This window comes from Tripterygium wilfordii, chromosome 3 (genome assembly GCF_013401445.1).
Source record: "Tripterygium wilfordii isolate XIE 37 chromosome 3, ASM1340144v1, whole genome shotgun sequence".
Classification (NCBI taxonomy): Eukaryota; Viridiplantae; Streptophyta; class Magnoliopsida; order Celastrales; family Celastraceae; genus Tripterygium; species Tripterygium wilfordii.
The window spans coordinates 1,989,115-2,000,849 of NC_052234.1; the positions used below are offsets into that span (position 1 = coordinate 1,989,115).

At 36.2% G+C, this 11,735-nt stretch overlaps 2 protein-coding genes across 2 annotated transcripts; both read left to right on the forward strand.

The window, feature by feature from the left end:
- Nucleotides 1-2,021: 2,021 nt before the first annotated feature.
- Nucleotides 2,022-2,645, forward strand: LOC119993204 (nuclear transcription factor Y subunit B-3-like). Its single transcript, XM_038840220.1, has one exon. It carries the CDS (start codon nt 2,022-2,024, stop codon nt 2,643-2,645), a length of 624 nt encoding a protein of 207 aa, XP_038696148.1.
- Nucleotides 2,646-4,403: 1,758 nt separating this feature from the next.
- On the forward strand, nt 4,404-11,097 carry LOC119994990 (protein CPR-5-like). Its single transcript, XM_038841344.1, has 5 exons — nt 4,404-4,804; nt 5,776-5,832; nt 8,600-8,635; nt 8,777-9,493; nt 10,262-11,097. The coding sequence occupies exons 1-5, from the start codon at nt 4,433-4,435 to the stop codon at nt 10,790-10,792; spliced, it is 1,713 nt and encodes a 570-aa protein (XP_038697272.1). The 5' UTR covers nt 4,404-4,432; the 3' UTR covers nt 10,793-11,097.
- Nucleotides 11,098-11,735: the final 638 nt, after the last annotated feature.

The window sequence follows — 11,735 nt, forward strand, 5'->3', positions numbered from 1 at the left end:
ATGCTCTTTGACCAAATCTCTTTAGGCTTCTTACTTGTCTCACGTAATCAAAAGACAAAATATTATAATAAACCAAAATATTCATTATATTTTCTTAATAACTAGCACCTAGCACACTTTTGCAGGCAAGCATATATGTATGTATATGTATGTATATACAGTGGTTGATATCGATCAACATCATACACACACACACACACATATATATAAATGTTTTTTAGAACATCATATTTTATAACATCAAAGATAAAAAGAAAAATAATTGTTTTATCAAAAAAATAAAATAATTACAAGTTAATTAACCTCTAGAAGCTAGAAGCTGCACCTATGTCAAACCCCAATCTTTGACCATTACGAATTATTTTCATTGTATATGTTATATATTGGTGAGGATTGATTGAAAATAAAATCATTATAAATTGACTGTTTGTATTTTAATAGTGAGACTTTAGTTTCTAATTTATTGTCGAGACAGAAAAGTAGAGGCAGTCCAATTATATTTATTTTCTTGCTTATGGTGTAAATAATATATATATATATATATAGGTGAAGTTAGTTGCTAAAGAAGCCACTTGTATCAATATTGTAAAGTGTGTCTGGCTAGCTATGTATGTAATTCATCATAAAATATATTTTTTAGGGTTTGAATGTGTGTGCCCTAACTACTTAGATTTGGAGAGGTAGGGGACAGGTTGAATCATGTCATTTGCAATGGCCAGCAAATCAAAATGGACTCAATCTTATAATTAATTTGCTTTAATCTTTTGTTAATTAATTAATTATGTGATCACTTTTTTTATAAAAAAAATCGATAACGAAGTCATACAAGTTTATTCTTTGAAAAATTCGATATAAGTCTAAACTCGGGCGGTCAAGCAAGCATGCACATAAAATTTTCAGTTGATGATAGCGTAAATTGAATTAAAATCCAGCGCGTGACCACAATAGTATCGCTTTCAATAATAATTATGTGATCACGCTGACGAGTTATCTGTCGTGACAATCTTCTTCTTCTTCTTGTTTTTTTTTTTTCAGTAACTTGTTTTCTAGTTATGTTTTCTTGTTATAGCATATTTATAATGGAATGTGAAAGCTAGGGAGAATCTTAAAGAAACATAACAAGCACAAAGGCATATGTGTAGCTTTCTATGGCCGTACAAAGATACCATAGCTATTGATATGAGTTAAATGCAAAGATTATTCACCAAAGAAAATCCAAAACAATTTTTTTTTTCCTTTTTTGGAGTAAATAAATAAAGAAATTTCCAACATATAGAAAACAAAAAATGCACAATCCATTTAAAATTTCAGAAGATGGTGTGTGCAATTTGTGCTCGAAATAAAATTATAATATGTACCCATCTACAATAATGTAAAAAATACGAAAATTAAATAGTTCAAATCCCTAATTACTATTTCACAACAAAATATGTGATTTATTTGGATTATTTGTCAAATCCAATGGCCATTAATTGTGCACGGCAAATAGAGCTTGAAAATTAATTGTGCTGGGTCAAATATTTAGAGAATCCAAACAAGTAATTCAAGTATTGGCCATTAATTAACCATCGATCTTCCTTTTAATATAATTAAGAGAATAATTATTGGAAAAACAAGTGTGTGTGTGTATATATATATATATATATGTATGTATATATATAATGCCCAAATAAAGCTTAATTTAAGTCAAAAAAAGAAAAAAGAAAAAAGAAAGAAAAGTCGCACTCACACACAATCATATTTGGTTTTTCTCATTAGGGTTTTTCCTCTAGCTTATAAGATTCCACACCTAAAAGCCACCCTTATATCAAAATTCTAATACCTTAAGTGCTTGTTTCTTTCCTTTTATGTCCATATCAAACCGCCTTTCCACCTTTTTTTTTATATCTCAACATCCCTCTTCTATTACACCATATAATCCCCAAAGCCCCCCTTCATTAAATTCCACAACAAAACCCAATACCCTCTTCCAATCTATTCTTCATCTCCTCTACTTTCTTCCTTCTATTCTAATCATATCCATGGCTGGCAAAAGAAGCCAAACCTCAAGCCCGATCAGGAGCCCTTCCTCGGACAATAGCTCCTCAGCCAAATTAGATCAAGAACGGTTTCTTCCGATCGCAAATGTCAATCGTATAATGAAAAAATCACTTCCTGCCAATGCAAAGGTATCCAAAGAAGCTAAAGAAACCGTCCTAGAATGTGTGTCCGAGTTCATTAGCTTCATAACTGGCGAAGCATCCGAAAAGTGCCAACGTGAGAAGAGGAAGACGATCAACGGTGACGATCTTTTGTGGGCGATGACGACATTAGGGTTTGAGAATTACGTTGTGCCATTGAAGGTTCATCTCAACAAGTATAGAGACATTGAGGGAGAGAAGAACTTGTTGGCTAGATCACAAGAAGACCAGTCTTCCACTAATAATACAAATGAAATGGTGATCAACAAAGTCAATAGTCCCATTCTGGCTAGTAAGATAGAATTTCAAGGGTTTAATAGTGGACTTCTCTCCCTTGGTGCTCCAAAGAGCTTTGAATTTGGAGAGAATTGTGTGAATCTCAACTTCAATGTGAGTAGGGTTTGTGAAAATGGTGATGGGAATGGCAACAGAGCTCATATTCTTCATCATGGGCCTCAATGGTAAAACATTGTGCAAATTACCTAGTGTTTTAATTCAATAATTATTGTTTTAATTTAATATGTAAAATTTGATATCTTGTCTTACTTTGATTATTGAACAATTTAATACTATATTTGAAGTTTACTTTGAACTTGATTGTGGTGCAATTTTTTTTATTTTTGAAAACGGAGGAGGCAGGATTAGAATCTTAGTCACCAGGGTGATACACACCATCCTTAGTTGATTGTAGTGCAGTTAATACCATTAATCGAATAATTAATATATATTATGATACCCTACCGAAATTTTCTAAATTTATGTTGATTATGCAAAATATAAACTCAATTATTCGTTGGCTAAATACACATTACAATATTTTTTGATCCAAATTTGTCCAATGTGAAAAAAAGTCAAATTATTCATATAAACTGATCTTTTTGTGACATTAGTTCAACTGCCTAATTTTCACTCATGACCATAATTCTACTATATAAACTCTTTTATTTTTTTTGGTTAAAGTTCTTGCAATTGAAGAAAAATAACTTGCCATTACATGTTAATACTGTTGGAAATTAAGACTAACAAAATGGGTTTTTTGTATTTAAACCTTCAAATAGTGGATTGCAAAGAATATCACATGATATAACAATAATTAAGGAATGCATTATTGTCTAAAAATAAAAATTTTAAAAAATTGCTATGAGGTGAACGATTAGTTGGCTGGAGGTGAATCATTCCAGTTGAACAGTAAGAGTATGTTTGGATTGAGAAATTTAGAAGGAAGAGAAGAGAATGGAACTGAGTTTTCCTCCAAATTTCTTATTTTGATAGTTTAGGGAAAAAAAAGGAGAGGGATTTGAAGAGAATTGAGGAAATATTTCATCAAATTTTTTTTTATTTTATCTATCCAAACATAAAAGATGAACAAATATTCTACCTTACTGAGTTCCCCTCCCCTTCCCTTCTTTTCTCTCAATCCAAACACACCCGAAGAGCGGCCAAGTAGTATTTGTACAACTCTGATTATGTCTCTAGAAAAAATTATAAATTAAGATACCAATTAACTGAATCATTACACAAATTATAAATTAAGATTGATTAATTGAAACTCATGGTGACTATCATTTTAACTGTGATGATGAGATAATATATTTATTATTATTATCATGGATTTTTATCAAATTTTGTTAGATGGAGTAGGAGTAGGAGTCGATCATGACCTATTTTCTCCCTCTATTTAAGATTTATTCATACTTCTTCCATTTCTTTAAAAACTGAACAGATCTTATCCGAAAAATATGGTTATTTTGGTTTGGTTATCCGAACATATATGGTTCGGTTATGGATTCTAAATTATCATAACCAAATCAATTCGAACATTTTGGTTTCGGTTAAAAACTAAACAGAAAACCGAATGGACACCCCTAAGTTGAGGGACGTTTTAAGAGTAACAAAAGTTTAAGGACAAAAATAAAATTAAGAGTATGGTTGAGAACCAAATGTATATTTTTGCCGATAAAAAAGGCAAAAAGCTAAAGCATTAGAAAATATCAAGGTGATTGCTGGTTGGAGAAACTTTGATGAAAATTATGAAGTGTCACAAAATCATCAAAAGAGTCCATTGATTGGGCCCACTTTCAAATTAATGGACCCATTCACTCAAGTTGTGGGCCTCATATGACCGTTAGCCATGAATGGGCTTTACATAGGTAGCCTAATCCGAAAGTCAATAAAGCAATACTTTGGTATTGGCGTCGCTTCTCTTTCATATGACTATCGAAATTGACTCGTACACGCGTTCCTTCTCTTCCATGGAAGCCTCTTCTTCTTCTTCTTCTGTGCAAACACTCCAATCCCCTGCTTCCATCGCTGCTGGAGAAACCCCTATCGCCATCAATTATTCCAGTTTAACGGTCGAGGATCATCGTATGTCAAACCCAACTGTCCTTGACCCTTCCCTGTCATCAATACCCGTCAAGAGAAAGAAGAAAAAACGAAACTTGAAGGATGTCTCGGAAATTCCGGCGTCGTCTTCTTCTAATTCGCAGAGGGGTATGGGTATACGCGTGGCGTGCAAACGCCGCACTAAGTTACAGCTAGGTTCGGCCCGGCGTGATCGGAACTCTAATCTGGAGGTGGTGGCGCTTCCTCTGGGAATGTCATTCGCGGCAGTTGTGGCTCAAGTACGTATATTTTTAATACCTTATCTTTATGCCGGGAATATGGGTTCTTATGTGGCTTGATTAGGAATTGATCCCTAGTTTTGTGGATTTTTTGTATATTTGGTCGAAGTCTTATGAAAGAGATCAGTGAAGGGAAAATAAAGTAATGAATTTGAATACTTGAGCCTTATAGCTATGAAAAATGCAGAAGAATTGTTCAAAGAATGTAGGAACTTGCTTCAGTTGTCGGATGAGTTTAATCAGTTTATATACTACCATAAAGAGATCATACGTAGTGGCTATTTCTGGAGAAAATACTGGACTAAAAATAAGAAAAGCTTACTCCCCTCATTTCTTTTTTGTTGAAATATTTGAACAATCTTTCTCCCTCCCTTTCAACAGTAGTTTATACTTCATATAGCATGAAATGAAAGCATGTCTATACGTATTCTCTCTTGAGTTTGTACTTTTTTTTGTAACGTTGATTGGAATCTTATATTTGTCTTTTAATATATGATATTATGATTTTGTTCCTAGATCCTTTCTGGGTTTTTGTGTAGACAAAACATTATGGGCCTAGGACGCATGGGTCAGGTTATGTAATCTGCCTTTTTTGATGCTTGATATTAGCTGGAAAAGTTAGATTAGAAGCTTGATTAGTCCATTACCTTTTGAGGCATCAAGCCTCACACTTTTAAGCGTGGGAATTCTCGTACCATAAATAAAAGTGGCCAAGTCTCAAGCCACTTTAATTGCATATTGCCTTGGATTAAGGATTATGTTTCAGTTTCACATAATTTGTACAATTGTATGCAAGATATAATTCTCTTGCTTTACTTTAGTCTTTAGTATATTAGAATTTGTACATACATTTTTGATTTTTCTGTTCCCTTTTTCTGATTCTATTATGTAAGATATAATTCTCTTGCTTTACTTTAGTCTTTAGTATTTGGTCATTGATGTCATGGATTCCTGTTGCTGGTTGCTGCTAGGTTTTGGAGAGAAAAGATGCAGCTGGTGAAAGGATGTCCATTGATCATCTGTCAAAGGTAAATATTTTCTCTTTCTATTCTTCTTGAAATTCTCGTGTGCAATTTCCCACAAATGATGCTTTGATAATTCACATATTTTCTCCTTGGCATGTGCCAAACATGCTAATCTTTATCAAGCATAAGATTGGATTCTATCAATGAAGAGGAGGCCGCGAACTTAGAAATCCCATTTTTGGAGGGTGAAGTTAAATCTGCCCGTGATGAGTTTGATGGGGATAAATCTCTGGGCCCGGATGGGTTCACTTTTACTTTTTTCAAAAGGTTTTGGCCTATTATCAAAGATGATGTGATACTGATGTTTCTTGAATTCCACCAAACTGTAAGCTTGTCAAGTCCATGAACTCTACCTTCATCAGCTTGGTGCCTGTAAAATCCGGAGCCTCGGATATCAAAGACTTCAGACATATTAGACTATTAGTCTCTTGAGCAGTTTATATAAATGGGTCGCGAAAGTCCTGGCAGGAAGACTAAAATTTGTTATGGATAAAATTGTTCATCCTTCCCAGCATGCTTACGTGCAAGGAAGGCAAATTTTGGATGCCTCTTTGATTGCAAACGAGATAGTAGATTACCATGTTAAGTTGAAGAAGCAAATGGTTCTTTGTAAACTGGATATGGAGAAAGCTTTTGATAATTTAAATTGGGGTTTTCTCCTCAAAGTTTTGGAGAAAAAAGGTTTTGGTCCTAAGTGGATTTCCTGGATCAAGGAATGCATCTCTACCTCCTCTTTTGCCGTCCTTTTCCATGGGTGTGCTTCGAATTTCTTTTCTTCCTCCAAGGGTGTTAGGCAAGGTGACCCTTTGTCTCCCTATCTCTTCATTTTGGGCATGGATATCTTAAGCATATTTGTTGACAGGGCTGTTAATAGTGGCTTCTTGGAAGCTGTTTGTATTGGTAGTGGTGGGAACCAGGTCTTTATTTCTAATCTCCTGTATGCGGATGATACTCTAGTCTTTTGTGGGTCGGAGGCAGATCAAATCTTGAGTTTACGGGCTGTCATGCTTGGCTTTGAGGGAGTGTCTGGCCTCCGAGTGAACCTTGAAAAAAACAAGATTGCAGCCATGGGGCTGGCTTCGAACATGAGTAGTCTTGCTGGTATACTAGGCTGTGGTATTGAAACTTTCCCTATGCGCTACTTAGGGCTTCCTCTTGGAGCTGGGTACAAACAGACTAGCATATGGAATTCTATTGTTGAAAGATTTGAGTTAAAACTCTATGGCTGGAAGAAAAGGAATCTCTCTAAGGCTGGTAGGTTAACATTGATTAAGAGCGCTCTTTCTAATCTTCCGGTGTATTACATGTCTTTGTTTCCTATTCCAGCCTCCATTGTCTATAAACTAGAATTCATTCAACGGAATTTTTTATGGGGAGATGGTGAGGCAGGGAATAAGTTCCACTTGGTGAAGTGGGACTCTCTGAAGTTGCCCAAGGATAAGGTGGGCTCGGTATAATTTCCCTCAAGCTTTTCAACAGAGCCCTCCTTGGAAAGTGGCACTGGAAGTTCGCTAGAGATAGAGATCAGTTGTGGAGGAAGATTGTAGTTGCAAAGTACGGTTTGGAAAAGGGTGGGTGGACTACTAAATTAACTAGAGAAGCTCATGGTAGTAGTATTTGGATTCATATTCGGAAAGGGTGGCATGATTGGCAGCAACATGTGACTTTTAAGGTTGGGAATGGTTCCCAAATTAGCTTCTGGCATGATAATTGGCTCAACAACACTCCTCTTAAGATCCAGTTTCCTATTCCTTTTCGTTTAGCTTGCAGCAAAGATGCAATGCTTGGTGATCTTACTGATGGAATCTCTTGGTCCTTGTGTTTCTCTAGGGATGCTCAAGATTGGGAGATTGACCTTTTTACTTCTTTCTGGAAGACTCTCTATGATTGTTTGCCAAGCTTTCTCATTGGGGAAGATAAGATGTGTTGGTCTCTCTCGCCTGATTTAGCTTTCTCGGTTAAATCCTACTACACTCATCTTGTTTCTTCTAATCATACTGGGAGCCTCCTAGTTTGCGCTGGAGTTGTATTTGGTGTCGTCAGTGTCCCCCTAAGGTCTCTTTCTTCTTTTGGGAGGCTTTATGGGGTAGAATTGTCACCATTGACAACTTACACAAAAGAGGCTTCTTTTTGCCTAACAGATGCGTCCTTTGTAAGCATGATGAAGAAACAATCTCTCATCTCTTGTTGGATTGTCCCTGGGCTTCTAAAGTTTAGAGCATGGTTTGGAGTCTTATGGGAGTCCATTGGGTCCCCTGTAGTAATTTGAGCTCGGAAATGGAAGCTTGGCAGCCCCTCACCTCATATAATTCCAAAGCCAAGTATCTGCTTATGGTTTTTCAGGGCACCTGTTGGTTAATCTGGAAGGAGCAAAACTCTAGAATTTTCGGCGAGAAGGAGTGTTCGATGGGGATCTTTTTGGATAATTGGCTTTCAGAGCTTAAGCTCTGGTCGATTGGGACTTGTTCTAATATTTTCGATTATATCAAAATTCTGTAATCAAGCTCGCTCTTGGGTTGCACCCTCTTGGTGCCGTTAATAAAAAAAAATTTCTTTTCAAAAAAAAAGCATAAGATTGGACTTTCCCTTACTAATCCTCATTTTCCAGCGTATGAAAGTATATGTTCACTTGACTGAAATCAACCACTAGTATATTCTCCGCGAAACCTTTTATGTATTTTTGTGCACTTTTGTGATTTCTTCTAGTTTTACTGGAATTTGAAATAATATCTGGCATAAAGTGAGATAAATTCCTTCTTTCCAATTGCAGATCTGCACTTCGGCGGTTACAGAATCTTTAGCAAATGTAAGCCAGAATTTTACCGCTGAAATCATCCATTGACTCTTTACAAGTTAAGCTTCCTCATAAGGTTCTTGGCATTGTAACAAAGGTCCAAGATGCTAGACTGAATATATACTTTTTGTTTGACTACCTATCTTGCAACAGGTTTTTGGGGACCAGTTCAATTGTTTTGCGAGGAACTTTGAGAAATCATTTGGAAGCACACTGAGGACTCTGAGACTGATTAATGAATCATCTATGGATAGGGGACAAAGTATTGAAAGTTCTGTTGCAGACGTGAAACTGAAGAAACGAGGAGGAAATACGAGCAGTTGTGGTGAAGAATCTTGTCACTCAGCAACGGACTTGTCTTCTCTTTCAATTCAGAATCGTATGAATAGGGCTGAAGATTTAGGGGAGAATACGTCTGCAGTTTGTGTCAATCAGGAACTTGCCCTGCACAGACAAGCAAACCGTCCAGAATGTGTTTCTCCTAGCATATTAGGTTCTGTAGTAAATTACCGGCTCAGAACCTTTGAGAAATCTGTCATGGAGCAGGCCCGCTCTAATGATCTAAAGACAATGGAGATCGAGCTTGCAATTGAAAAATTAAAGTTCAAAGAAGCACAGTTAGCTCTACATTATGATTCAAATAAACTTACGAGATCAAAATTAGCCATGGGCGTGTCAAAGGCATTGTTCAAAGCTGAAATGTTCAAGAATCAATTAGAAGATGTGAGACATGCTGAGCTGCTTAGAAAGTGCATAGACTCTCTTGTAGCTGGTTTGATTATCATGCTGGCTGCCCTCGTATCTGGTGCTTACTTCTTTTCTTATGAAAGGATTACAGAAGTTACATCATCCTGTTGGCCTTCTCCTCAGGTAAGGATCCTTCCTTTTTGGCTTTATTTTTAACTTTATTGGATCCTATATAAGTGTAGGTACTGCTGCCTGATTGGAAAACTATATAACTAGTTTCATGTGCTCCAACGAAATGGAATCTTTAGACCCACAACGGTTTATTCAACTGTTCCAAATGTGTGATAATGATTACTTTCTAGCATTATATCACTGGAGGTGCTCTCCCTATAGGATACTGTAGGAACTTCAATGTAAATACTTTTTAGCAGAATATTGTCAACTTGCATTGACATAAACTGAAGTGTGTTATGGGTCAGAGACATCATCTCCCTCCCTCCATCCTTTTCTGGGATTTTCTCTTTCGTTCTCCATCAAATCCCTAATCTTTCTCACCACCACCACAAAAGCTTTCGTATTTTTTTTATGGCAAGTTGGGTTATGGGTCAGCTGGTGTAGGTAACCTCATTCTTAGGTCCAGCTTCTGGATCTTTTGTTACTGCAACACTGCTAGGGCAAAATGAATATCATGCGGAAGAGAGCTTCCAATGGAGGTTTAGTTCTAGAAACTTAAAACTGCTAGATCCATCTTTAAGCTTGAATGGTACAATTTGTGTACCGTTAATATTTTTAAATTTAGAACAAAATTCACGCTGATGAAAAGTGTCTTGGTTTAATGTGTGGCTGTACATTCAGACTGCTGAATTTTCAATGTTTTTCAAAGATAAATTATAGGAATAAAGGATGTCAGATTGTTATGGAATACTTCATGGGTGCTTTAATTCGTTTCAGGAGTCCAAGTGGTGGATGCCACAACCATTTGCATCCTTCAACTCAGGGTTCAAGACTTTGAAGTGCCAAGTTCAGGTTATGAGCAAAATGCTGTTTGGCATCTGTATGATTATTGTGATCGCGTATTTACTAATCCAACGAACGGCAATCCCACGTCAGACAATGCCAGTTACCTTTATACTACTGCTATTAGGAGTTGGATGTGGTTTTGCTGGCAAGCTTTGTGTAGACTCATTGGGAGGAAGTGGACTGCAGTGGCTCTTATATTGGGAGGCTCTATGCTCATTGCATCTTCTGTGTAATCTTTGTACATCAACCGTATTTATTATCCTCTACGGACCAGTCACCGTATCTCAAGGTGAAAAAGGGAATGCAAGAATTCCATATTGGTTCCGTCGTTGCTTGTTCTTTGCCATCTTACTTTGTTTTCTTCCATTGTCTGGTGGGTTGCTGCCTTTTGCAAGTCCTGGTGAATGGAAAGATCGCTTCTTTCCACTGCTCGCTAATCATGAAGTTGAGCTCGACGATTGAAGCTGAAGCTATCGGTGAAAAGAGGTTTGAGTTAGATTTCGAGTCTTTGCTTGCTTTGCTGTATGGACAGCTTCCCAATCGTATCTTTAATTATGTTATTTTGCGCGATTAATCTAGTTAGTATCAGGGGTTACCGGAACCTCTGCTTTCAGAGCAGTTTAGGGAATGTCCATTAAAGATTGGGGGTTGGAGTCACATATGTATTATAATGTCTGTACTTGTTGCATTTTCAAGCGGGATGTAGAAGTTATGGAGGTACATTGCATCCAAGGAATGAAGTGTGAAACGATTGTGTTATTCTGATATCTTGGCAGCCATGGAATCTATTCCATATGGAATACTTCATTTGATCATCCAAACAAAGGTAACAAGGCATGTCTACAGGGAGAATCGAGAACGACGTCATACAAGTTTGACATTTAATATAGGTCTAAATTCGGGTCATCAGGCCTGCATGCACAGACACCTAATAACAGGGTAAATTGAGTTAAAACTTAACGTATTATCACAAGAGACTAGACTATCGCTCAAGTCATCTGGTTATATATATGCCATCACATATATAGGTAAAGATATTACAATCAGAGGCGGACCCACGCCTAATGGTGGTGTCAATTGACACCACTGATTCTTTTTTTTTTTCCATATAAATATATATATAATTTCAATTTTGACACCACTAATTTTAATATTTCTTGTAAATTGTTACTTGTTAATAGGACCATAAGACCATAGCTTATAAATAAATGGGATAATGTATTTTAAAGGCCTAAAAGTAATAATTTATTCTTTGGGCTGATGTATTATATAAAGACCCAAAACTAATAACTTATGAATAAATGGGTTAATGTATTTTAAAGACTCAAAACTAATAACTTATTCTTTGGGCTAATGTATTATATAAAGGCTCAAAACTAATGACTCATAAATAAATGGACTAATG